This window comes from Oryctolagus cuniculus, chromosome 19, assembly GCF_964237555.1.
Source record: "Oryctolagus cuniculus chromosome 19, mOryCun1.1, whole genome shotgun sequence".
Classification (NCBI taxonomy): Eukaryota; Metazoa; Chordata; class Mammalia; order Lagomorpha; family Leporidae; genus Oryctolagus; species Oryctolagus cuniculus.
Window position 1 is genome coordinate 65,903,923 of NC_091450.1, and position 25,922 is coordinate 65,929,844.

Consider the following 25,922-nt stretch of genomic DNA (forward strand, 5'->3'; position numbering starts at 1 on the left):
GCCTACAGTCTGAATGTAAGATTTAATGCCTGCGAGGATGGCAAGGGCCTCTCAACCAAACCTTGAGGAGGCTGGTGAAGCAACACCTACCTCACCCTGTAATGCGCGTCCCCGGCTGACGATTGCTGCGCGGGGCGGGGGCGGGAGCATGAGCATGGGTTGGGCTTTGCGCACGCGCGCGCGGCGGCGGTGGCGCGCGCGCATGCGCAGCAGCTCCACGCTGCGTCTCCTGCCCCGCGCTCGGCATGGGTCTTTGGCCGCCGCTGCTGCCCGTGGTGCTCCTGTCGGGCTCTTGGCTCGAGCTAGGTCAGTGTGCTGCCTGCCCGCCTGGCGCGGGCAGCACTTGCCCCGGGGGCTCGGGAAAGGGCTGGGGCGCTCGCGGGGAGCGGGACCGTAGCTCTTGTATTTTCCTGGAGGTAGTGGCGGCGGCGGGAGGAGGCCGCCAGCGTGAGGAAGCTTCACAGCTTCTGCTCACTGGTTTTTACTTTGCCGTCCGATATTGGAATCCTCTGAACATGAAGTTGAGAGAACATAGGGAGCCCCCACGTATGCGTCCTGCACCTAAGTCAGTTGGCAGTTGGTGGCCAAACTTTCTCAGTTTCCTGCCCTCCCTCTCCTGGAACTACTTTGAGTCCCAGGCATGACACAGTTTTGTTCATACAGATTCTGCTTGAATAGCCAAAGACCAGAAGTCGCGAAAAAAAAAAAAAAATTTATCCTGCTAGTCCCCAACCGAAAAATAGTGTTCTTTAATATCTTGTGCACTCTGTTCAAATTCATCTTTCTCAAAATTGTTTTCAAGTTATAACTTGCTTGTTGCATCAGGGTGAAAGTAAAGTTCATACATCGCACTTAGATGTTTATTTTTTAATGAGTAATTGTGGGTTTTTTTTCAGGATTTAATTTTTTTTTTTTTTTTTTTCATTTATTTGAGAGACTTACAGCGGGTGAGGGGAGACAGAGATCCTCCATCGAGCTGGTTCACTCCCCAGATGGCCACAAAGGTGGGGACTGGGCCAGGCAGAAGTCAGGAGCTGCCTCCTGTTCTCCCATGTGGGCCGCAGGGGTGCAGGCACTTGGGTCCTCTTCCACTACTTTTCCCAGGCCATCAACAGGGAGCTGGACCAGAATTGGAACAACCAGGACTGGAACTACTGGTACCCCTGTGGCATGCTGGCCTTGCAGGCGGCAGCTTTACCTGCTAGGCCACAACACCGGCCCCTTTTTCTTCTGCTTGTTCTTGAAGTCTGTTGAAGAAAGTGGGAGTAGATGAAGTCAGTGTGTCAGGATGAAAAAAGGAGCTAAGAGATAGATTCTTGAGGGACATCTAAAGAGGTGGGCTCTGTGTTTGGGGAACTTGGAGTGCTTGGACAGCCTTCCCTGGAGACACCATGAAAGCTAGAGACGTGGGCTTATTTGAAACAGGACTGAACTGGAAGTAAAGAGATCTGGATGTTGTCTTGTCTCCTGCTAACGAACTATTTTTTTAAGGGTTGATTTATTTGAGAGGCAGAGTTACAGAGAGAGAAAGGGAGAGAGAGAGGTCTTCTATCTGCTGGTTCACTCCCCAAATGGCCACAATGGCAGGAGCTGGGCCAGTTGGAAGCCAGGATGCAGGAGCTGCTAGGTCTTCCATGTGGTTGCAGGGGCCCAAGCACTTGGGTCATCTTCCACTGCTATCCCAAGCCATCATATGGGATGCTGACCTCTGTCTCGTAATCTACTACTCCCCAGCACCACCCTGAACTAGCTATTTAAGTTAGCTCTTGGGCCGGTGCCACGGCTCAACAGGCTAATCCTCCGCCTTGTGGCGCCGGCACACCGGGTTCTAGTCCAGGTCAGGGCGCTGGATTCTGTCCCGGTTGCCCCTCTTCCAGGCCAGCTCTCTGTTATGGCCTGAGAGTGCAGTGGAGGATGGCCCAAGTGCTTGGGCCCTGCACCCCATGGGAGACCAGGAGAAGCACCTGGCTCCTGCCTCCGGATCAGCATGGTGCGCCAGCCGCGGCGGCCATTGGAGGGTGAACCAACGGCAAAGGAAGACCTTTGTCCCTGTCTCTCTCTTTCTCACTGTCCTCTCTGCCTGTCAAAAAAAAAAAAAAAAAAAAAAAGTTAGCTCTTTGGGGGATCTTGGTTACCTTCTGTGAAATGAGGTTGAATAAAGATGCTTCTTATTATATGATTTTCTGAGGAATTCAAATGGCAAAATTATAAAGGAGCTCATTCAATTATTTGATGATAAGCAAGGTGCACTTGAGTCAGGAATACACTGGCAACATGTGATGTAGTTTGGTTTTTCTGGAGCACACAGTGTATTGATAAGAAAAAATCATTAAGAATTGATAAATGGGGCAGGTGTTGTGGTGCAGCAGGTTAAACAGCTGACATCCCATATTAGAGTGCTTGGGATCAAATCCTGCGTCTTCTCCAATCCAGCATCTTGCTAACACACATCCTGGAAGACAGCAGATGATGGCTCAAGTACTTGGATCCTTGCTACCTACATGGAAGACCCAGATGGAGTTCCTGGCATTCCAAGAGTGAACCAGCAGATGGAAGAGATCTTTATCTCTGTCTTTCTTGCTTTGCTTTTCAAAAAAAAAAAAAAAGCATTGATAAGTATTCAACAAGTGGACAGGAAGAGGCAGAGAAGCAGCATAAGCAGAAGTGTGGGCAGCAGAAAACACCAGATGTACCTCAGGGTATAGTTTCTGGATTTACCTAGTTTGGAAAAAGGGTTGTGTAAAGGCATAAAGAGGTACAGGAAAATCTCCCATGTGTTTAGTATTGCGCACATGTTATTTATTTAAAGATTGGTTTATTTGAGGGCAGAGTTACAGAGAGGCACAGGCAGAGAGAGAGAGAGACAGAGAGAGAGGTCTTCCATCCATTGGTTCACTCCCCAGATGGCCGCAATGACCAGAGTTGCACCGATCAGGAGCCAGGAGCTTCCTCCAGGTTTCCCATGTGGGTACAGGGACCCAAGGACTTGGGCCATCCTCCACTGCTTTCTTAGGCCATTAGCAGGGAACTGGATCAGAAGTGGAGCAGCTGGGACTCGAACCAAAGCCCATATGGGATGCCGGCACTGCAGGCGGCGGCTTTACCTGCTATGCCACAGCGCTGGCCCCTGTACATGTTATTTTAATTCATACAGCTGCCATCTGTAAGGTAGATGTTATCCCATTGGATGGATGAACAAATACCAGATTAGGTTATTTGCCTGAGTTCTCAGCAAATTCAGTAGCAGAACAAGAATTTAAAGCCAAATTTTTGAGCCTCCATATTTTATTTTTTGTACCATTATGAACATTACATATTATCAGAATATTAATGCTTAGTTATATATGTGCATATATTATTCATCAGTCTCCTTTGCAGGGGATGCACAGGCAACTAGCATGGTCCAGCTGCCGGGTGGAAGATTCCTGATGGGAACAAATGCTCCAGATGGCAGAGATGGCGAAGGGCCTGTCCGGGAGGTGACAGTAAAACCCTTTGCCATCGACATATTTCCTGTCACCAACAAAGATTTCAGGTACATCAGGACTTTTCCCAGGAGGGGTAGAAGCTCTTTCGAATTCTCATTCCTAATAACCAGAAGGAAGCTATCTGGTTTACCATCACATACCTTCTTTGCAGTGTTATCTGCATTTTTCTGATGAAGAATCTGAAATCCAAAGAATTCTGACTGATCTTCTCAGTGGTAGAACTGGAGCTGAACTCAAAACTCTTGATTGTTGAGCCAGTGCAGTTTTCCCTGACACTGGGCAGAGCACTGAGAAAGATGTGCAGAAGTAAAACACTGATAAGAAACCTCTAGGGAGTTGGGCGTACAGCACAGTGGGTTACACTGCTGCTTGAGATGCCAGCATCCCATGTCAGAGTGATGGCTCAAGTCCCGGATACCCTGCTTTTTTTTTTTTTATTTATTTATTTTTTGACAGGCAGAGTGGACAGTGAGAGAGAGAGACAGAGAGAAAGGTCTTCCTTTGCCGTTGGTTCACCCTCCAATGGCCGCCGCGGCCGGCGCGCTGCGGCCGGCGCACCGCGCTGATCCGATGGCAGGAGCCAGGAGCCAGGTGCTTTTCCTGGTCTCCCATGGGGTGCAGGGCCCAAGCACCTGGGCCATCCTCCACTGCACTCCCTGGCCACAGCAGAGGGCTGGCCTGGAAGAGGGGCAACCGGGACAGAATCTGGCGCCCCGACCGGGACTAGAACCCGGTGTGCCGGCGCCGCTAGGTGGAGGATTAGCCTATTGAGCCGCGGCGCCGGCCCCGGATACCCTGCTTCTGATCTGGCTGGCTGGCTGGCTGGCTTGCTTGCCTTTTTTTTTTTTTTTTTTTTTACAGGCAGAGTTAGTGAGAGAGAGAGACAGAGAGAAAGGTCTTCCTTTTTCCATTGGTTCACCCCCCCAAATGGCCGCCACGGCCAGTGCTGCGCTGATCTGAAGCCAGGAGCCAGGTGCTTCCTCCTGATCTCCCGTGTGGGTGCACGGCCCAAGCACCTGGGCCATCCTCCACTGCCTTCCCAGGCCACAGCAGAGAGCTGGACTGGAAGAAGAGCAACCAGGACAGAATCCGGCACCCCAACTGGGACTAGAACCCGGGGTGCCAGCGCCGCAGGCAGATTAGCCAAGTGAGCCGCAGTGCTGGCTGATCCAGCTTTCTGTTCATATGTCTTGGGAGGCAGCAGATAATGCTCAAGCACTTGAGCGTGGGTGACCCAGATGCAGTACCTGGCTCCTGGCTTTGGGTTGCCCTAGCTCTAGCTGTTGTGGGCATTTGGGGAGTGAACCAGTGGATGAAATCTCTCTTTCTTTCTGTTACTCTGCCATGCAAATACATAACTTTCTCTTTAAAAAAAAAAAAAAATCTTTTTAGCAAAAGAAACCCAGGTAGGAAATGACTGGGGTCGTACTCATTGAAAATCACTTAAGTTGCATTCATTTTTTGTTTTTAAAGATTTATTTATTTGAAAGTCAGAGTTACACATAGAGGAGAGGCAGAGAGAGAGAGAGAGAGAGAGAGAGAGAGGCCTTCTACCCAGTGGTTCACTCCCCAATTGGCTCCCCAAGTGGCTGGAACTGGCCCGATCAGAAACCAGGAGTCAGGAGCTTCTTCTGGGTCTCTCACATGGGTGCAGGGCCCAAGGACTTGGGCCATCCTCTACTGCTTTCCCAAGCCATAGCAGAGAACTGGACTGGAAGTGGAAGGGCCGGGACTCAAATCATCCCCCTTATGGGATGCTGGTACTGGAGGCAAGGGCTTTACCCGCTATGCCAGAGCGCCGGCCCTTTAAGTTGCATTTAAGTCATATTTGCTAAGGGAAACGGCATTGCTTAGGAGTCCACCTTTGTGATTCCAGCTCAGTCTGAGAAGCTGTGTTGAGCCAGTTTAGTTTCCCCAAGGACCTATGTTTGGGTTAGCTAAAGTGAAGATTATCAGAAGAAATCTGATGCTTACCTTCAAAGGTGCAAGGGGTGGAGTGGAGAATTTGTGTCTTAGATACTTAAGGGTATTTCAAAAAGTTCATAGAGAGGCCAGCGTTGTGGCATAGCAAGTTAAACTGCCCACTGTATTGCCAGGAACCCATATGGGCACTGGTTTGAATCCCAACTGCTCCACTTCCAATCCAGGTCCCTACTAATACACCTGGGAAAGAGTGGAGGATGGCTCAAGCGCTTGGGTTCCTGCACCCACGTGGGAGGCCCAGAAGAAACTCCTGTCTCCTGCATTCTGCCTGGCCTAACCCTGGCCATTGCAGCCATTTGGAAAGTGAACCAGCAGATGGAAGATCTCTCTCTGTCTCTCTTTTTCTCCCTTTTTCTCTGTAATTCTGACTTTCAAATAAGTAAGTAAATCTTTAAGAAGTTCATGGAAAATGGAATTAAAAGAGAAGTTTATTTTGGTCCCCAAATTTAAAATCCACATGTAGTTTTTTCATAGTATGCATTTTCCATTAACCCTTTAAAAGCCCCTTGCATGCATGGATTTCAAATTATTTTTGCATCAAAGTGAACTTACCTTTTAATTCCATTTTCCATAAGCTTTTTGAAGTACACTTGTTGGGAGAGAATGAGGGAAGAGGGAGGGGGGAAGGGAAAAGCAGATGTGGGAAACAACTTAAAGGCTTTGTTTGAAGATTTATTTATTTATTTATTTATTTGAAAGGCAGAGTTACAGAGAGGCAGAGAGAGAGAGAGAGATTGAGATTGATTTACTCCCCAAATGGCCACAACAGTGGAGCTGTGCCAATCTGAAACCAGGAGCCAGGAACTTATTGTGGTCTCCTATGCAGGTACAGGGGCCCAAGCGTCTGGGCCATCTTCTGCTTTCCCAGGCCACAGCAGAGAGCTGGATCAGAAGTGGAGCATCTGGGACTCGAACTAGTGCCTTTATGGGATGCCAGCACTGCAGATGGTGGCTTTACCAGCTACGCCACAGCGCAGGCCCCCTGAGTCTTTATGACTCCATTGGTTTTTAGTTTTGGTTTTGGTTTTTTTGTTGTTGTTTTAAAGATTTATGTGTGTATGTATTTGAAAGGCAGAGTGACAGAGGGAAGGAGAGACAGCTGTTCCATCCGCTGGTTCACTCCCCAGATGCCCACAACAGCCAGGGCTGGTCCAGGCCAAATCCCAGGAACCTGGAACTCCGTGCAGGTGTTCCATGTGAGTGGCAGGGACCCAGTCACTTGGGCCATCTTCCACTGCTTTCCCAGGCACGTTAGCAGGGAATTGGATTGGAAGTGGAGCCAGGACCCAAACTGGTGCTCATATGGTATGTTTGTGATAGTTGGCAGCTTAACCTCCTGCGCCACAATGTCAGTCCCTTAAGAGCCATATTTTTTTTTTCTTTTAAAGATTTATTTATTTATTTGAAAGAGTTACAGAGAGAGGGAGAGACCAAGAGAAAAATCTTCCATCCTCTGGTTCATTCCCCAAATGGCTGCAATGACCAGGGGCCTGGGTCAGGTCAAAGCTAGGAGCCAGGAGCTTCATCTGGTCTCCCATGGGTGGCAGGGGTCCAAGTACTTAGGTGATCTTCTGTTGCTTTCCTGGGCCTATTAGCAGGGAGATGGATCAGAAGTGGAGCAGCTGGGACTTGAACTGGTACCCATTGCAGGCAGTGGCTTAATCAGTTGTACTACAATGCTGGGCCCCAAATTATTTTTAAGATTTATTTTATTTGAAAGAGTAACAGAGTGAGAGACAGATCTTCCATCTGCAAGTTCATTCCCCAAATGGCTAGGACTCATCCAAGCCAAACCCAAAAGCCCAGAATTCCATCCAGGTCTCCCACGTGGGTTGCAGAGGCCGAACTCGTTGGGCTATCTTCAGCTGCCTTCCCATATACATTAGCAGGGTGCTGGATGGGAAGAAGAGTAGACGGTACTCAAGCCATCACTCAGATATAGGATGTCAGCATCTCCACTGCACTGCACTGCCAGCCCCTGATTTTAATTTTTTTAAAAAAAGATTTATTTATCTGAAATAAAGAGTTACAAGGAGAGAGAGAGTGAGTCTCTGGTTCACTTCCCAAGATGGTCACAATGGCCACAGCTAAGTCAGGCCAAAGCCAGGAGCCAAGAGCTCCTATTAGGTCTCCCATGTGGGTGGCAGGGGCCCAAGCACTTGGGCTGTCCTCTGCTGCCTTCCAAGGTGCATTAGCAGGAGTAGGATAGGAAGTAAAGATGCTGGGATTCAAACGAGCTCATATAGGATGCTGGCATCGCAAGTGGTGGCTAGACCCACTGTGCCATGTCAGCCCAGGATTCTAATTTTTTAATTTATTTATATGTACTAATTTTTCTATAGTAAAGTCTGCATTGTTTATACATGCATGCTTTTTTAAAGTAATTTTAACAGGAAAGTTACTAAAATTGGATGAGAAATCACTTCTGATCAAGCTTGCACTGTATCATGACAACCAAAAACAGCTAGGTAGAAGCACAGTATGCCTTTTATATCCCAAAGTGTGACCTACTGTATTAAACAATATGACATCACCTCCAACAGGTCCCTAAATTTTGCTTAGAACCCCATGATCTGTCTCTGCCTCTGGCAAATGGTTTTTAATGCTCGGACGCTCTGGGGCTGGTAGTTACTGCTACAGAATCTCCTGGTCACCTCCTCCATTTTCAAAGCCCCTTTGGTCAGTGAACAGTGACTTCTCATATCAGAGGCCTGAAACACATAGCCCAGGAAAAAATCATCGTTCCTACCCCAGCAGTCTGCCTGCTGAAACTGACTAAACCAAACCCAACCGTATTAAAATCCTTTCTACCATCTCAGCGTGTCATTGTGTTTGGCTCACTGTCTTCCATCCGTTAGATGGAGATTAACAGTGCTGCCTGCCTTCCCATGATCACAGGGAGAGATTAGGTCTGTGATGAAGACCTTGCAGAAAACAGTCTCATTCCTCACCCTTACACGCCTGATTTTTTCCCTTTTTTTATAATCTCCAAAAATTGGAGATAACTCACTTGATGTTCAGCTGGTGAGTGCATAAGCATAGTGTATCCATACAGTGAAATACTCAACGAGAAAGCAGAGACCGCTGATAACTGACAGCGTGAATGAGGCTCCGATGCATTTTACTGAGCGAAAGAAGCCCAACCCAACGGACTGTGTACTGTGTATGAGTCCCTTTAGGTGACTTTCTGGGAAGGGCAAGACTATAAGGACAAAAAAAAAAAAAAGGTTGCAGGGGCACAGGGAAGTTTTTTGGGGCGATGATCTCTGTAGTGATTATCCATATAGGAATTATCCATGCACTTTGTCAGAACTCACAGAGCTAGATATACATCCAAAAGGGGGCTTTCCCTATATGAGACCTCTGTTCTTATTTGAAAGAAAAGCTGCCCCTGCTGAGGGTGGAGGTGAATTCCTTGCAGGTCGTAACAGCTCCGAGGTATGTGCCTTACGGGACAAGGGTGTATGAAGGTTCCTGCAGCAGGGAAGGGTGAGAGGATGAGGCATGGATTCCTTGCAGCTGAACCAGGTGAACTGTCTCATTTCAGGGAGTTTATCAGGGAGAAGAAGTACCGGACAGAGGCCGAGGCATTTGGGTGGAGCTTTGTCTTTGAGGACTTTGTCTCCAAGGAGCTCAGAAACAAAGTGACAAAGCAGATGCAGGTGAGAGAGCCTGGTCCACTCAGCTGAGGGGGAGGGAGGGAGCCCTGGACAGAGAATCCTGTGAGATAAGGGGTCAGCTGGGCCACAGGACAGAACCTGACCCGAGAGCTGGAGCAGAGAGGCAGCAGGAGAAATCCACCCTGGAAGAGACAGACACGCTGTCCCAGGAGGTGAGCCCTGAGCCAATTCTGCTGTAGTCAGATAAAGACCAGCAAAATGAAGTGCTCAGGGTGCCTCTGAACTTCACAAGCCTCGCTCTAGTCAGGGGAGAGATTGCATCCAAGCTTCCCCTGGCCCGCCTGCCTCTCTATTCTGCCTCCTGGATCACAGAATCTCCCAGACTCGCTCCTTTTCTCTTGCAGTCTCTCCTCTGGTGGCTTCCTGTGGAAAAGGCATATTGGAGGCAGGTAAGGGTTGGCTCCTCTCCTGATAGGCTCTGGGACCCCTGCTTCCTTAGATCCCTGTGCACCCAGGAATGCTGAGTTTAATGGGATCATGAGAACTTCTGGGGAATCGCTAAGCAGTTTCTTTTCCCTTGGCCCTGTCCCGTCGTCTCTCCCTGTAGTCTCCTGTGTGGTCTTTTTTTCCTGGCTCTGGCGGGCCCCCACTCACCGAGCCATCTCGTGCAACTTCCTTGCTCCATCTAGTGGTAGAAGCTGAGCTCTGGCACCCTAGGCTAGCCGTCCTCACACTTCCGGGAGCGCCCAGAAGCCCGTCTCACTTCATCCTGGCTGTCAGCCTGCAGGTCCCGGCTCTGGCATCAGCGAGAGACTGGAGCTCCCAGTGCTACACGTGAGCTGGAATGACGCTCGTGCCTACTGTGCTTGGCGAGGGAAACGGCTGCCCACTGAGGAAGAGTGGGAGTTTGCTGCCCGAGGGGGCTTGAAGGGTATACAGTTGCCAAGGCGATTGCTGTTTCTTCTCCCCATCCTGCCCTGCATGGGGGACTTTAAAGCGGGAGGGGGTCCATGTTCCCAAAGCAGTGCTATTTAAACTCGCTGTGGTGAAGGGCCAGTGGTTATGTTTTTATTTCTGATCTATCTCAGAACAGTACATCTGTAAAATACCATAAATGTTAATAACTGGGAAACCAGAATGCAAACAGACATAAACATTTTCTGTTGTTGGAGATTCTATAAGTATTAGTTACATTTCTTTTTTAAGACTTATTTACTTATTTGAAGGGCAGAGTTAGAGAAAGAGAGAGAGAGAGAGAGAAATATCTTGTATCTGCTGGTTCATTCTCCAGATGGCCACAACAGTTAGGGCTGGGCCAGGCCAAGGCAGGAGCCTAGAATTCCATCTAGTCTCCCACCAGGGAGGCAAGGGCCCAAGTACTCGGGCCATCTTCCACTGCTTTCCCATGTGTATGACAGTGAGCTGGACTGGAAGTGGAGCATCTAGGACTCAAACTGGGACTCATATGCAATGCTGCCATTGTAGGCGACAGCTTAACCTGCTGTACCCCAATGCCAGCCCCTCTGAGTTACATTTCAATCAGTATAAGTAGCACAACATTACACAGGGAGAAAGAATTACTAGAATTACATACCTTTTCCATGGGGGAGCTGGGATTGATAAAATGAATCACTTTTCACTCAAAGTTTGTCATTTTGTAGTCTTGAATACATAAAACGTCATGTGAGTGGAAAGCAATTGCCCACATTAAACCCCTGTATGCTCTCCTTGAATGAACACCTGGTATATCAATGGTCAAAGTTTTTAATATGACTAGTGAGGTTGTTTCCTGCCTGTTTGATTACACAGTGTAGGTCCAATGAACAACTTTCTTTCTTAGAAAAAGTGATTAAAAAAAAAGATTATTTATTTGAAAGGCAGAGTTACAGAGAGGAACTCTCTTCTATCCACTGGTGGACTTCCCAGAAGGCTGCAATGGCTGGAGCTGTGCTGATCTGAAGCCAGGAGCCAGGAGCTTTTTCTGGATCTCCCACACAGATGCAGGGGCCCAAGAACTTAGGCCATCTTCTACTGCTTTCCCAGGCCATAGCAGAGAGCTGGATAGGAAGTGGAGCAGCCAGGACTCAAGCCGGCGCCCATATGGGATGCCTGCACTGCAGGTGGTGGCTTTACCTGCTACACCACAAAGCCAGCCCCAAAGTTGATTTATTTTAATCTACCTGAAAGGCAAAATGATGGAGGAGAAGGAGAAGAAGGGGAGAGAGAGAGAAAGAGCTATCTTGCATTCACTCCCCAAATGCCTGCAATAGCAAGAACTGGGCCAGTTGAAGCCAGGATCCAGGAATTCCATCTGGGTTTCCCACATGGGTGGCACCCAAGCACCTGGGCCATCATCCACTGCTTTCCAGGATGCATTAGCAGGAAGCTGAATCAGAAGTGGATCTGCCAGAACTCCAGCAGGCACTCTGATATGGGACGTGGGTATCCCAAGTGGCAGCTTAACTTCCTACACCTCAGCACCTGGCCCTGACAAGTTTCTTAATGCTTAACGCTCAGTTTCTGAGCTTTTCCTGACATTAGCTGGTAGCAAATAGTTCACAAAGTGCCACTGCTCTGAGAACCACGCTTAGAATTGCACTGTCCTGGGGCAGGTCAGGCGGCCAGGGGCCCTAGTGCCGTACAGTGAGTGCAGGCGATGGGCAGGGGAGATAAAAGTAACCTCCCTCTGCTTTTCTCCCTACCTCCTAACTTTTGATTCCCTCGCTCCGCCCACCCCTTCACCTCTCCCTCTTCCCCCGCCCCTTGCCCTCCTGGCAGGTCAGGTTTACCCCTGGGGGAACCGATTCCAGCCGAATCGCACCAATCTGTGGCAGGTAAGAGATACCCGGCACTGGCTGAGTGACTGGGGTGGGGGATGCTAATTTGCACAGGACCAGATGGAAGTTGAGCTGTACTGGGGACGGGGAGTCTTTGAGTTGGAGGTTGTGGCCATGGCCCCAGGAAGTTCTCCACCCCCGAATTAAATGGGAATGCAAGCAAGAGAGGAAGCCTGAGAAGATGGCCAGGGTTTGGTAGAGAGGTGGAGTCCAGCATGAATCCAAGCTCAGGCAGCATGGTGGTGGCGCTGCCACTGTCCAGCAGAGCAAAGACGCTTGTCAGGGTCAGGGGTAGGGCTTGGGTCATTTAGGGTCACAGTGCATTTGGCATTTGCCCAGCCAGAGTAGAAAACAGCCTAAAGCTGAGGACAGCAGCCTGGGTCACAGCAAATGGTTTGGGAGTCATCAGCATGTACCTTGGCAAGAATGATATCCCCAGAGTGACCATCCACAGCGGGCAGCTCAGCACCAGTGTTTGAGGGGGAGCAGCAAAAGGGGCCTGAGGATCAGGCTGACCTTTCAGATGACCTTGGCTTAGAGCCAGAGCTTTGCGGAAAGATCTGACTAACTGATCTGAGCAGTGTTACTGCCTGCTTGAGCCTTAGTTGCCAACTTTTTAATTTTTTTAAGCTTATTTATTTGAAAGGCAGAGAGCGAGAGAGAAAGAGATCTTCCATCTGCTAGTTCACTTCCCAAATAACCACAACAGCCAGGTTTGGGTCAGGCTGAACCTAAAGAGCCTGGAACTCCATCTGTGTCCTCCGACATGGGTGACAGGGGCCTGAGCACTCAGACCGTCCTCCGCTGCTCCCCCTCCCCCCATTAGCAGGGAGTTGGATCAGAAGAGGAGTAGCCAGGACTTGAATGAGCACTCTGATGTGGAATGGGATGGAAACTGACTTAGCCCACTGTGCACAACGTAGGCCTCAGTTGCCAGTTTTTTAAGTGGAGACAATACCTGTCCCATACTATTATGAAGATTAACTTAAAAGAGGCAAATACAGCGACCCTAGCACATAGTAGTATTGAATAAATTATAATCCCCATTCCATTCATCTTTTTTTTTTTTTTTTTTTTTTGACAGGCAGAGTGGACAGTGAGAGAGAGAGACAGAGAGAAAGGTCTTCCTTTTGCCTTTTGCCGTTGGTTCACCCTCCAATGGCCGCCGCGGCCGGCGCGCTGCGGCCGGCACAGCGCGCTGATCCGATGGCAGGAGCCAGGAGCCAGGTGCTTTTCCTGGTCTCCCATGCGGGTGCAGGGCCCAAGCACCTGGGCCATCCTCCACTGCACTCCCTGGCCACAGCAGAGGGCTGGCCTGGAAGAGGGGCAACCGGGACAGAATCCGGTGTCCCGACCGGGACTAGAACCCGGTGTGCCGGCGCCGCTAGGCGGAGGATTAGCCTAGTGAGCCGCGGCGCCGGCCCCATTCATCTTTTTGTGAGAGCAACTGCCTTAGGGTAGTGGCAGCTGAGCCCTGATTTTAAACGAACAAGGTGAACAAACTGTGTCAACAAATACAGGTTGGTTTTCCAGGAATTCCAGTGGGAGAGAGCAGGAGACAGGGAAGGTGGAGTCAGGGTAGATCAAAGGGAGATGAGGCTGGTGGCAATAGAGGGCACAGGACAGACGTCAGTGGTTCCCGAAAAGGCAGCAGTGACCCATGCTCAGGCAGAGGGTTCAGGACATGCAAGAAAGGAAGAGTGGCCTCTCTTCCCAGAGGGACCCTGGCATGCAGAGTTGGAGACCAAGGGGAGGAAATAGCATAGAGCAGAAAAAGCAGGAGTGGGCTGGGCCTGCCACAGACCACCCAGGCACGTGCTCTTCCTGGGCCAGGCTGGAGGTCATGATGGGGCACGGAGGGAGCTGGTGTAGGAGCTCAGGATAGAAGCCTGGCTCACTGCCCCCACGTCTTCCCCTGCACCAGCTTATACAGAACGGTGAGCCGGGCCATGGGACACACAGGCGAATCCTTCAGCCTTAACTTCTCCCACAGGGACAGTTCCCCAAGGGCGACACAGCTGAGGACGGCTTCCACGGAGTCTCCCCCGTGAATGCTTTCCCCCCGCAGAATAACTATGGTAAGGTCTCCCGTGCTCACAGATGTTAGTAAGATTGTTCTGCCCGGCGCCAGCATTTGCTCTTCCAGAGTCTGTGACGGACAGGAGAGGTAGGTCTGGTGCCTCCAGGCCTGGGACTGACCCGCTGGCCATGCTGCAGGGCTGTATGACCTCATGGGCAACGTGTGGGAGTGGACAGCATCTACATACCCGGCCGCTGACCAGGACATGCGCGTGCTCCGGGGGGCATCGTGGATCGACACGGCCGATGGTTCCGCCAATCACCGGGCCCGGGTTACCACCAGGTGAGGGGCTTGGTCCAAGGATCTGGGGGCTGAGCATCTAGATCCTGGGCTCCTGGGGCACACAGGCAGCACCAGAGTGGGGGCTGGTGCTGCTTTCATACCCCTGCCTCTACTGAGAGTTGTGGGTACAGAAAAGACATCGAGCAGTGCTCATCATGAAAAGCTAAAGGGTTCGGGATGGCTGGGACCTTATCCTGCCAGCTCTTGGCACTACGGGAGACTGTATGCTCAGGCTCTTCATTATGTGAGTTTCTCCTCTTATCCTCACTACCAGGAGGGAAGTGCAGTGGCCGCATCAGTAAGTCATTGCCCGGTGGTCATGGAATTATTCAAAGTGGTGGGCACCCAATATATCATCCTTCACAATCATTTGGTTTTATAATCAAGGACCAAAAGGCTCAGTGACATCTTGGGGCCTGCTCATTCCCCACAGATGGCTAGCGGTAGCAGCTCCATGGTCCAGTTCTGAGTGACCCTCTGGGACTCTTCCTACCTCATCCATCTGCAGATTTCTGTGGTTGATCTCTGTCTTCCACCCAAAAAGACCTAGGGGGTCCACTGTTCCTGGGGCTTGAGGACCTCAGGATTGCACAGGTGTCTCTGACTCATGGAAACCGCTGGATTTTCCTTTCCTCCCCTCTGGGAACCAAGTAGTAAGAAAGTACCAACCTGCCTGGGCACCAGGGAGCTGGGTTAGTTGCTCATCCTGTTCTGCCCTGAAGCAGTGGCTGGCCTTGGGCAAGACGAGCCAGTCTCTCTGATTCTGGATCTGTAAAGTGGTAAACAGGTTCTGCCTCCCACAGCAGATGGGAAAGGATAAATGAGGGACGATCTGAGAAAGCTTCTGGAAAAATGTAAGGTTCTGACTAGTACCACGATGTTCCCGTTTCTTGCCAAAGGGTTTTTTTTTTTTTTCCAGCTGAGTTATAGAAATTATTAGTCACCATCTTTCCTGCCCTCCAGTGCAATCTCTCAGGACGATCTCACTTCCCTCACTGTGTCCCGAAGCCCCTTCTTGACTCCTGTCCCCTAGGCATGGCACAAGCCCAGGACCTGTCCTCACCAGGCTTTCTTCCCAGACCAACACACACACACACACACACACACACACACACACACACAAATAGCAGGCTCTGGTGGTTGGGCGGGGAAGCTGGGTAAGGCCTGAGGCCTCGTTCTCAGCACATGTCCACTCTCTCTCCCCTTCTCGGATGGATCCAGGATGGGCAACACTCCCGATTCAGCCTCGGACAACCTGAGCTTCCGCTGTGCTTCCGGTGCTGGCCGACCCCCTGGGGAGCTGTGAACAGCGATGCAGTGACTGCAGTGGCCAGGAAGAGGGCCCCAGGGTACCTGTGTCCTTGGGTCTGAACACCGCGGCAGGCCAGGCTCTGTGACTTCAGCGGGGGAGTGAGCCCAGTCCTCCCTCCACCCCCGCCCTCTGTGGCAGACACCTCTCCCCAGGGCCAAAGGGGATCTCAGCCTCGGAGGAGGGCTGCCTGCCACAGTCCAACCCAGCGACCCTGACTCTGGCTGGGAGCTGGGTGCTGTTTGTAGAGGCTACGAATTAATGAGGCGGTGGCCCAATATGCAAAGAGTTGGAACAGAAAGCGGTGGAAGACGGTTTGTTAAAAATGTTTAAATCTGCTCCCTCCCCCTTCCGGTCTGATTTAGGGATCTGACAAGTGTTTTCTCAAGGCAGGGTGTCCCCATTTCTTTGTTTTCCCAGAAAACCGCTGTAGGAGGAAGATGCAATTTCATTGGCCTCCTCTGTGGCGTTTCATGCCCCTGAGAAGAACCGTGATTTTTCTCCACGTGTAAAATGCACCACGGTGGCTCTTGACAGGACAGCGTCAGTCTTCACGGGGGACCTGGGAGACCCAAAGGACCAGGAGAAGCAGTGCACCGTGGGAGTCACAAAGTAAATAACGCTCCAGAGGAAGTATCAGAAGCTTCCTCTTCTATTGCTAATATACCTAAGGGCTTCCCTGGGCCTCTCGGACCAAGTCCCCGGATGCCAGTGCACATCGTGTGACTGCGCATCTCTAAACATGTCCCGTGTTTTAGCCTCGCCCTGGGAATCAGGGAAGACAGCAGCAGGGGTGTTAGAGATTTTGCGCCTCCCACGAAGCAAGGGCTCTGCCCCCGGACCGCATCTGGTCCTCCCTCCTCAGGAATGGCGCCTGGCCCGGGGTCGGGGTCCGTCCATCGCTGGCTTCAGCACCCGGGGAGGGGGCTCCTGGCGGGGGCCTCATGCCTCCCCCGCGTGCCTGCCCCCTCAGTAGTCATCCTCAGCCAGCGAGAAGAGCACAGCCTTGGGGGTGTTCTCAAAGAGGGCAGCCCGGTTCTGCTGCTGCCCCTTCTTCACCCAGTGGCCGTAGATTCGGAAAGCGTAGGCGTCGATGAGGCGGCGCAGAGGTCGGAGGGCGTAGGGGTCCCGGATGACGATCTCCCTGGTGACGGGCTTCACCCGGCGGTACTGGTAGTAGATGCGCACCGAAGCCAGCACGGTTAGGCAGATCACCTGCAGAGGGCCGAGACGAGACACCCCCTGTAGACCCTGGGCTTGGAGTGGGGGGTGCTTCTGCTGTGTCCTCCGGAGTGTCCCCCGCCCAATTCCCAGGCCACCGGTGCCCATTAGGCCGATGGAGTCGGTCAGGTGACATCCGCCTTCTATGACGGCAGAAATGGCTCTGGAACTGTCAGGGGAGGAGTGGGGCTGGCGTTCAGGAAGCTCAGGGGCGTACAGACCTCTGTTGGGGGCTGGGAGGGGCGGTGGAGCGGGGAGGAAGGGGAGTTGAGCCAAGGGCTGCTCTGCGCCCTGGGCCCGGGCAGCTTCAGTACCTTGAACTTCCCCCGGGGGCTGAAGTGGCGCACTTCCTCCACCACGTACTGCTGGAAGAAGGGGTGTGCCAGGGCCTCTTCAGCCGTGTAGCGCTTCTGGGGCTGGACCACCAAGAAGCGAGAAACCTGGGGGCGAAAAGGAGGGGGGCTGAGGACATCAAGGCAGCGGTGTCTGTCCCCTCGCGTTTCAGAGTTCGCGGGGATGGGGGCAGGTCTCTCCGGTAGCTCCCTCCCACCTCGGACTTTGCACCCTCGTGTGAACCCAGAAGCCAGCAGGCCTGGCCCCTCACCAAGTCCTTGACCGTGTCGGAGTAATCATCCCATTCCGGTGAGCCAAACTGGTAGTTGCCACTCATGATCATCCTCAGCATCAGCATCTGCTTCCGGTGCCAGAAGGGCGGGGAGCCGGCCAGCAGGGTGTACATGATGACCCCTGTGCTCCACCTAGGATGTGCAAGGGCCACTTACCACACCCAGCCTGGGTGGGGGGAGTACAGGAGGGGCCCCTCTGTAGCTCCTGCTGTTCCCTCCCCGCCTCCTCCACACACTCACATGTCCACCTCCTTCCCATAGCCTGGGTGGTTGTCATTCATGGAGCACTCGATGATCTCAGGAGCCAAGTAACTGGGGGTCCCACAGACCTCTGCAGGAATAGGTACCATCAGGACGGGCCAGCCAGGGAGACACAAGAGGAGATGGAACAGAAATGGTTGCTTGGGCTGGGACCCGGCTGACATTGGCCAAAGTCAGAGCCAAGGGCACGGGCAGGGAATGGCTCATGGGGCACCCAGCACAGGGCCCTTTGGGTTCCTGGTTACTTGGAGCCATGCTTGCATGGAACTCAGGCCATGGGAACCTGGCTCAGCTGAGAATCCCGGGAAGAAAAATAGCCCGAAGATAACTCTGCCTGGAATTGTGGGATTCTTATTCTGGGGTTGGGCCAGGGGAGGGGTGGGGAATGCTAGGGGAGAAACCCAGGCCATTTCTGTTCCTGGGGGAATTAATGAGAGCCTGAGCCCCTGGCCTGGGCCAAGGCCCTGTTGCTGGACCTCGCAGCTTCTCTCCGGGGTCCAGCTGGCAGGAAAAGCCGAAGTCTGTGAGCTTGATGTTCATGTCATCATCCAAGAGGATGTTCTCGGGCTTCAGGTCCCGATGCACAATGTTGAGTTTGTGCAAAGCGCAGATCACCTCCAGCAGGGCCCTCATGATTTTTCTAGGGTAGAAAAGATGTGAGTGAGGGAGGACTCTGGACAGGCTGGAGCTGGAGCCAAGGAGAGAGGAAGGCTTCCAAAGCCAGCGGCCCACCCTCCCACCCCAGGCCTCGGGGAGATGGACCCTCACCGGGTTTCCTTCTCACTCAAGGTGACCTTCTCAGTGAGGTAGTCAAAGAGCTCCCCTTTCTTCATCCTGTGGGAACAGCTGAGTTGGTCCCAAGCCAATGCCGTCCTCCCCCAGGGGCCCTGACAGCAGTTCCCCACCCCAATACTTCCAGAGACAAGTGGGCGACTCCCCATGAAGGACCAAGGTCTGGGGAAGCGAGATTGAAGCTGTCTGGGAGGGACTGGCAGAAGACTAAGGAGGCTGGAGAGGTGGAATGCTCCCCAGTGAGTAGGGGGAGTCCCCCCAACCTGTGTAGCTGACATCATGGATGGGGGTCTGGGCCTAAATCAGGGTGGGGAATGAAAGAGGGGAGCCTGAGCCACTGGCCCAGGGCCCCAGAACCAAATTAGAAAGACACAGTGTCCTGGCTCTCCCCTGGGATGAATGGAAGGGCTCCGCCCTGCAGGTGTAGGAGGGACAAGTTTGCTTGTTAGAGGAAGAGGAATTGCAGGTTCCTCTTACTTCTTGGAAAGATCTAAAAAGAGGTCTCTCCTAGAACAATCTAGTCACACCCTGGTAGCATTAAAAAAAAAAGAGCTTCCCCAAGCAGCTTCAAAGGTTAAGGACATTTGAGCTGCCTGCAAGGGCTGTGTAGGACAGTGCCACTGAGCAGAGTCGGGACAGCTGCAGCTGCTGGAGTCTGGAGGGGTCACTGAAAGGGCTCCCTGGGATAAACAGGCAAAGGTTCCTCCTGTCTTCTCCCCTACACCATCTCCCCCAACCCAGCCCTCCAGGGAAAACAGTGGGATTCCTCGGGCAAAAGTGGAGGGAATATGAATAGGTCTCTCAAGTAAATCCAGTCCCTAAATTAGCTTAGGTATGGAGAAATCAAGACACCTCCACTACAGGGATTCGTGTCACAAGCAGAGACTAACCCTTCCCTGGGAGCCTTTTCCAACGAGACTGGTGGTGATGATGGGTCTTGAACACCCAGTTCACAGAACGCCTCGTTCTGTGCACACTTGACAATGGAGCTCATCTCCCCACCCCTGTTGGTGCGGAAGCAAGGGAACAATGGTGGTGGTGATGGTGGTGAGAATCTCTGGGATACACTCCACTTGCAGCCTCTACGGCCTGCCTCTCTCCTCCATCCCATCCTCCCTTTCCACTCTTGCTTCCATAGCTTCATCCAGGCCACCCCTGAGCTCTAAGGAAGCTCCTATCTCTAGCTTTTTGTTCTGGCTATTTTGTTTGCCCAAATTGACAACACTTGTACATATGGGTGAGCTACCAGATAACATTTCAATCCATGTATACAGTTGTGTAAGCAGCATTTCCCCTTCTTAGACATAATTTAATGCAGGAGCCTTGGAGCTCGCCTCTACTGGCTCATAAATGTATACTGGGATGCTGCGAACTGCAGTCAGTCTGCCGTCTAACACCGGGGACTTGCTCCTCCGCCTCGTGCACCTGTGTACTTGTACATAGCTACAAGCCAGGGACCATGTTTGTCTCTCTCACTGCTGTGTCCTGGGTGCTGAGGTGATAACCAAGTGACCTGCCACCATCATTGTCAATAATTCACATGGCTAATCGTGCCAGTCACCATGCTACCATTTCCATAACAACCACTGAGAAAACAGATCCTTGAAGTTGTCCAGGCCATGATTGGTGGTCTGGGGTTTCAAAGCCTGGCAGCCTGACCCCAGGGGCTGATCCTGCCTGTAGCATCTGAGATCCTGTTTGGCATCCACGGGGCAGGGGGCGCTGCACTGGGTGGGAGGACCACAGTAGGTGGTTCCCAGATCGTCCCCAGGATGTGACTGGCTCCGGGGCTGGGTACTTACAGGTCAAACACCAAGAAGAAGAAAGTGTTGGTCTCATAAGTGTCCTTCAGCTGTACTGAAAGGGAAATGGCTGGCTCGTCTCAAGTAGCAGGGACAAGGGGATTAAGGTTTCCTTGAGCTGATTTCATTCTCTGAGGGCATGGGGGGAGGGGGGCGGTCAGGATGGTGCCCACATGAAGTCAGCCTGGGGTGTGACAGGCCCGGAGCCTTCAAACTCCCATTCCCGCATCTGTCCCCAACCCCAGCCCTGAGCTGATGGAGCCTCAGGGGACAGGTGACACTCTCTGGATGGTTCTAGCTGGCCATGCAGCGGGGCCGCACTCCCTGACTGGGGGTATCAGGTGGAATCCCAGCCGAGCACCCTGCCGTGGCCCGGGGCCGACACTCACTGATGTTGGGGTGCCCCGAGACCTTGCGTAGGATGTCCACCTCCTTCAGCGTGGCTTCTCGCAGCTCCTGCACCTCCTCAGCGCTGAAGCTGCCTCCACCAGTGACATCAATGATCTTCACGGCATACTCCTTGCACGTGGGCTTGTGGATGCAGCGCCTGACCACACTGCTAACTCCTCTGGGGGTGCAAAGGACAGATGGCCTAAGGGACCCACCCCAAGCCCCAGCAGGGATTGACACCTCCTCCTGTGAACCTTGGGGAATGGTGGGATGGAGATGTAAGGGCCCTGAGGAGTGATTTGCCCAGAGCTGAGGAGGACAAGGCTGGTCTCAGGCCTGGAGACTCCTGGTTCATTGCTTTTTCTCAGCACATAGAAAGAAGAGGTATGCTCAGGGCCACAGCCTTCCCTCTGATCTCTCACCCCAACCCTGGCCTAAAGCTAGGTTTGGAAATGCTTGTCAATGGCACTTGGTTTTTTTTAAAAAAAAAAAAAAAACACAAATATTTACTTATTTATTTTACTTGAAAGGCAGAGAGAGGGCTGGCGCCGTGGCTCACTTGGCTAATCCTCCGCCTGCGGCGCGGGCACCCCAGGTTCTAGTCCTGGTTGAGGCACCAGGTACTAGTCCCGGTTGCTCCTCTTCCAGTCCAGCTCTTTGCTGTGGCCCGGGAGTGCAGTGGAGGATGGCCCAAGTGCTTGGGTCCCTGCACCCGCATGGGAGACCAGGAGGAAGTACCCCGTTCCTGGCTTCGGATCAGGGCAGTGCTGGCCGTGGCGGCCATTAGGGGAGTGAACCAAGGGAAGGAAGACCTTTCTGTCTCTTTCTCACTGTCTATAACTCTACCTGACAAAAAAAAAAAAGGCAGAGAGAGAGCGTGCTTCCACCTGCTTGTTGATTCCACAATAGGCCAGGTCAAAGCCAGGAGCCCAGAACTCTGTTCTGGTCTCCCTCCTGGGTAGCAGGGACCCAAATATTCATATCATCACCTGCTGCTTCCCAGGGACATGAGCAGGAAGCTGGATCGGAAGCGGAGTAGGCGGGACTTAAACTGGCACCCCAGCAGCAGCTTAACCTGCAGCACCACAACGCCTACCCAAGCACCTGGAGCTTCTTGTAGGGAGATGTCTCTCACCTCTGACCCCTCCTGCCTGCCCTGGCATCAGGGGCAGGGGGCACAACTCCGTACTGAGTGCTTCAACAAATGCACAGACTCTTGGGGCATAGACCTGAGGCTAGCACAGATGGCTGCCACCTGTGGAGCCTGCATGAGCCCAGGACAGCATCTCCCAGGGAAAGCCTGGCCCTTACCTGCCCAGGATCTCCTTGGGCTCATAATTCTCGTAGAAGCCATGTGTGGAGTGAGAGCCAGGCAGTGCCGCGTCGCGGGTCATGCTCAGCTCCTCGGGGGCTCTGAGAGGGAAGCAGAAAGAAGCTCTCCACTGTCCAGACACGGAGACGTGCACCTTGAGAGCTGGAAGTAGCGAATGTTCCCTTCAGCCAGCCTTGGCTTCCCAGCCCTTCCCCGGAAATGCCAGTTTTTCCTCCTCCCAGATTCTCCTCACCCTCACTGCCTGGAGTTTTGGAAAAAGCCAGGCTTGCTTCTTTGTCCCATCAGCTGCATTCTCTTGGGACAACTACCCCCCCCCCCCAGTGGCCCACATAGCTCGCAACAGTCCCAGGAGCAGGCAGCGGATAACCAACCAGTCCCAGGCAGGAGATAGGCCCCGGGGTTGGCTCTGATGTGGCCAGCACACCCCTTGCTTTGAGGGGGAAAAAAAAAAAAAAAAAAAAACACTAAGAAAAATGCAGAGGGGAAACTGGAATGCCATTGTCTTTCCTGGCTGGAGAGACAGAGACTAGTCCTGCTGGCTGCCCCTGGGGGAAAGGCAAGAAGCATCTTATTTTCTTTCTTTCTTTTCTTTTTTTTTTTTTTTTTTTTTGACAGGCAGAGTGGACAGTGAGAGAGAGAGACAGAGAGAAAGGTCTTCCTTTGCCGTTGGTTCACCCTCCAATGGCCGCCGCGGCTGGCGCGCTGCGGCCGGCGCACCGCGCTGATCCGATGGCAGGAGCCAGGAGCCAGGTGCTTTTCCTGGTCTCCCATGGGGTGCAGGGCCCAAGCACCTGGGCCATCCTCCACTGCACTCCCTGGCCACAGCAGAGGGCTGGCCTGGAAGAGGGGCAACCGGGACAGAATCTGGCGCCCCGACCGGGACTAGAACCCGGTGTGCCAGCGCCGCTAGGTGGAGGATTAGCCTAGTGAGCCTTGGCGCCGGCCTGGAAGCATCTTATTTTCAATATGCCACTCTGATGTCCTCTCCCCTCCTCCCTCAGCACTACTCCACCCCTGACCCACCCACCACCACCCCACCACCCCGCCCTGGGAACAGCCCTCCTACCTCAGTTCCTTCCTCACTCGTTCTGTCCATAACCAGGTCTTTCGCAAGCCCTCACTTGCACACCGCTCTGAGTGTGTTCCCAGCACCGCTCTGAGGGAGGTGGAGCTGGGTGGGTGAGCCCTGGTCTGTGGCTCCAGGGCATGTGGGTCATCTCCTCCAGCAGAAGATGGCCTCCCCTGGACGTCCTAGCCCTCTCTGCCCTCTGTACACACATGGAGCAGGTGCTTCTCCTTAGATGTGAGCCAGTAGTAGCCAGGCAGGTATCCTGTTGGTCCGGGGTCCTCTCCCATTGTTCCAAGGTCCTACAGGTAGGATGCCCTCATTCTACCTAACGGTGGCCAGATGGCCAGTGAGATACAGAGCCAGGAAGCTCAGGTCTGGACACAGAGGAGCTGAGTTGGCCCGTCTGCATCAGGATCAGAAAGGCTCCTACTGAGGAACTGAACCCCTCCCTCCCCCAGATGCAGCATTGAGAAAGGCAGAAATTCATCCACCAGCAGAAATAGGAACATATGGAAAGCAGGCACAGGCTGCCACTCCGCGGGGCCGAAGCTGCCCCTCGCCCCACTCACACCACCCTTCTTGGCATCTCTCATGGGGCCAGTTTGCTGACCAGCCAAGCAGCAGCCCTGGCTGCCTCGGGACTCAGGCCGGCTGTTCCAGGAAGCCTGGTGTCACCACTACTGGGTGCCTGGTTACCGGAGGAAGGCTGAGAATAACAACAGTGTCCTCTGTCAGCAGCCGGCGCCTGGGCTGCACAGAGGCCTCTCCTGCTCCGTCAGCAACCCTGGTGGAGCCCTCCGTTTTCCTGGCAAGTGTTTCCAAGTTCCCAAGATGGGCATCAGCGTGCCTCACCTCCCAAAACAGCAGCCTGGGGCTCCTCCCTTTCCCCAGCCCTCCATGGCTAGAGGGTCCACCTGGACCCGTGCCAGGATGCCATTCTGGGCCCCCGGGACGCCATTCCCTGTACAATTGGGTTGGCCAAGTCGTAGCGGCATTCACCTTCCCTCTGGGTGCGGAAGCGGGTGTGTTTATCTTGCCACATCTTCTTCATCTGGGGCCAGTGTTGTGCTTCTGTCTGCTGCCCCATCTGTCTTTCCCAGAACCTCTCTGGAGAACCTGAGGACTCCAGTCCTGGTCCTTCTGTAACATAGCACCGCGTCCCCAAGCCCAAGTCCAAAACACAGCTGCAGGGACTCATTTGCTGTCGAATACTCTCCCCTAGGGAGGGGGTGGGGGTTCAAGGGTCAATGCTGCCACACTCCCAGGGTCACCTGCCTTTTAGTAAGGACAGAGAAAATCATCTGATGGATCTGGCGGTCTCTGTCTTCTATCCCCCACACCCCCTCCATCTCCCTGCCACCAAACCTGGCTTTTGTCCGTCCCAGGCCTGGTAACTCACCGTTAGGTCCTTGCAGGTCCCGGAATGAGCTTGACGAGAATCCCAAAGGTCCCAGAGCCCCTTAGGGAGAAGGGACAGGAGAGAGCTGAAGCCGTGTCCCCAGCAGACACTTGTGGCCAGAGTCAGATATCTTGTTGGTCTTCTTTTGGTTTCTGCTCCTTGATGACGGAAGACTGACGTGCCAAAAATAAATCACAACTGCGAACCCGGGACGCAGGCCAAAGCTCAGTGGGGACACGGCCTGGGACTGAGTCTCAGCACGGGGTGACCTCTGGCGGAGGGTGAGGAAAGCTCGGGTGGCCTGGGACCAGGCAGGCAGCTTGAGGTGACCGCTCTCCCCCCAGGAGCTCACCTGCCTCCAGGTCCATGGACACAAAGCCAGGCTTGTAGGGAATGCAGTCGCTTCTAGTGATTTCCACGGATGCTGGATGCAGGGCCCTGGAGAACACCTTGGCATGGGACTCCTGCAGCTTTGGCTGTCCCAGAGACCCTGACGTCAGGACCCACACAGGGACAAGTGTGTGGTCGCCCTACCTAATGCACACCTTTAAGGCCAAGGGTGTTTCCCCTTTAGGAATCCGCTTCTGATCTACCCTCTGTCATTTCATCTAAGGAACTTTGCTTAACCCATCTTGTTTTCAAGATGCAGTTTCTACTGCAAGGAGTTCATGTGCCAGGAACAGCTATGGGCGGTGACCAGGTACAGCCTCACGCCAGGGTCCTCAGTGTGGAACAGGCCAACACATGGTGGACACTGATTCTTTTTTATTTACTTTTGAAAGGCAGTTACAGAGAGGCAGAGAGAGAGAGACAGGTCTTCCATTTGCTGGTTGACTTCCCAGATGGCCACATGGCTGGAGCTGTGCTGATCCAAAGTCAGGAGCTTCTTCTGGGTCTCCCACACAGGTGCAGGGGCCCAAGGACTTGGGCCATCTCCTACTGCTTTCCCAGGCCACAACATAGAGCTGGATCAGAAGTGGAGCAATGCCGGCGCCGCAGCTCAATAGGCTAATCCTCCGCCTGCGACGCTGGCACCCCAGGTTCTAGTCCTGGTCAGGGCGCGGGATTCTGTCCCGGTTGCCCCTCTTCCAGGCCAGCTCTCTGCTTTGGCCCGGGAAGGCAGTGGAGGATGGCCCAAGTGCTTGGGCCCTGCACCCCATGGGAGACCAGACCAAGAGAAGCACCTGGCTCCTGGCTTCGGATCAGTGCGGTGCACCGGCCGCGGCAGCCATTGGAGGGTGAACCAACGGCAAAGGAAGACCTTTCTCTGTCTCTCTCTCTCACTGTCCACTCTGCCTGTCAAAAAAAAAAAAAAAAAAAAAAAAAAAAAAAAAAAAAAAAGGAGCAGCCGGGACTGAAACCGGCACCCTTATGCAATGCTGGCACTGCAGATGGCAGTTTTACCTGCTATGCCAGAGTGCTGGCCCCTA

At 53.0% G+C, this 25,922-nt stretch overlaps 2 protein-coding genes across 6 annotated transcripts; one reads left to right on the plus strand and one right to left on the minus strand.

The window, feature by feature from the left end:
* The first annotated feature begins 22 nt into the window (after nt 1–22).
* On the plus strand, nt 23–15,900 carry SUMF2 (sulfatase modifying factor 2). Of its 3 annotated transcripts, none has more exons than XM_051836343.2 (9): nt 167–306; nt 3,379–3,535; nt 9,019–9,133; nt 9,496–9,540; nt 9,872–10,022; nt 11,870–11,925; nt 13,922–14,006; nt 14,146–14,290; nt 15,512–15,900. In XM_051836343.2, exons 1-9 carry the CDS (start codon nt 246–248, stop codon nt 15,594–15,596), a joined length of 900 nt encoding a protein of 299 aa, XP_051692303.1. In that variant the 5' UTR covers nt 167–245; the 3' UTR covers nt 15,597–15,900. The 3 variants fall into 3 exon arrangements, with proteins under 3 accessions (XP_008247880.2, XP_051692303.1, XP_008247881.2); XM_008249659.4 differs by having other exon boundaries at nt 197–306; nt 3,367–3,535; XM_008249658.4 differs by lacking the exon at nt 3,379–3,535 and having other exon boundaries at nt 23–306.
* A 9-nt stretch (nt 15,901–15,909) lies between these two features.
* PHKG1 (phosphorylase kinase catalytic subunit gamma 1) lies at nt 15,910–24,676 on the minus strand. Of its 3 annotated transcripts, none has more exons than XM_008249640.4 (10): nt 24,493–24,676; nt 22,003–22,165; nt 20,691–20,869; nt 20,302–20,356; nt 18,476–18,541; nt 18,184–18,347; nt 17,687–17,777; nt 17,425–17,578; nt 17,135–17,260; nt 15,910–16,814 (listed from the first exon to the last, which is right to left on the minus strand). In XM_008249640.4, the coding sequence occupies exons 2-10, from the start codon at nt 22,083–22,085 to the stop codon at nt 16,569–16,571; spliced, it is 1,164 nt and encodes a 387-aa protein (XP_008247862.1). In that variant the 5' UTR covers nt 22,086–22,165; nt 24,493–24,676; the 3' UTR covers nt 15,910–16,568.
* Between the last annotated feature and the right edge of the window lie 1,246 nt (nt 24,677–25,922).

Excerpts from the sequence above, each read along its gene's own strand:
- SUMF2 (XM_008249658.4), top strand. The coding sequence starts at position 26 with ATGCCTGCGAGGATGGCAAGGGCCTCTCAACCAAACCTTGAGGAGGCT. Across the intron at positions 307-9,018 it reads GGGCTCTTGGCTCGAGCTAG|GGAGTTTATCAGGGAGAAGA; the intron begins GTCAGTGTGCTG and ends GTCTCATTTCAG. Across the intron at positions 14,007-14,145 it reads CCCCCCGCAGAATAACTATG|GGCTGTATGACCTCATGGGC; the intron begins GTAAGGTCTCCC and ends GCCATGCTGCAG.
- PHKG1 (XM_008249640.4), bottom strand. The coding sequence starts at position 22,085 with ATGACCCGCGACGCGGCACTGCCTGGCTCTCACTCCACACATGGCTTC. Across the intron at positions 18,348-18,475 it reads TTGAGTGAGAAGGAAACCCG|AAAAATCATGAGGGCCCTGC; the intron begins GTGAGGGTCCAT and ends TTTCTACCCTAG. Across the intron at positions 17,579-17,686 it reads TATGGGAAGGAGGTGGACAT|GTGGAGCACAGGGGTCATCA; the intron begins GTGAGTGTGTGG and ends TGCACATCCTAG.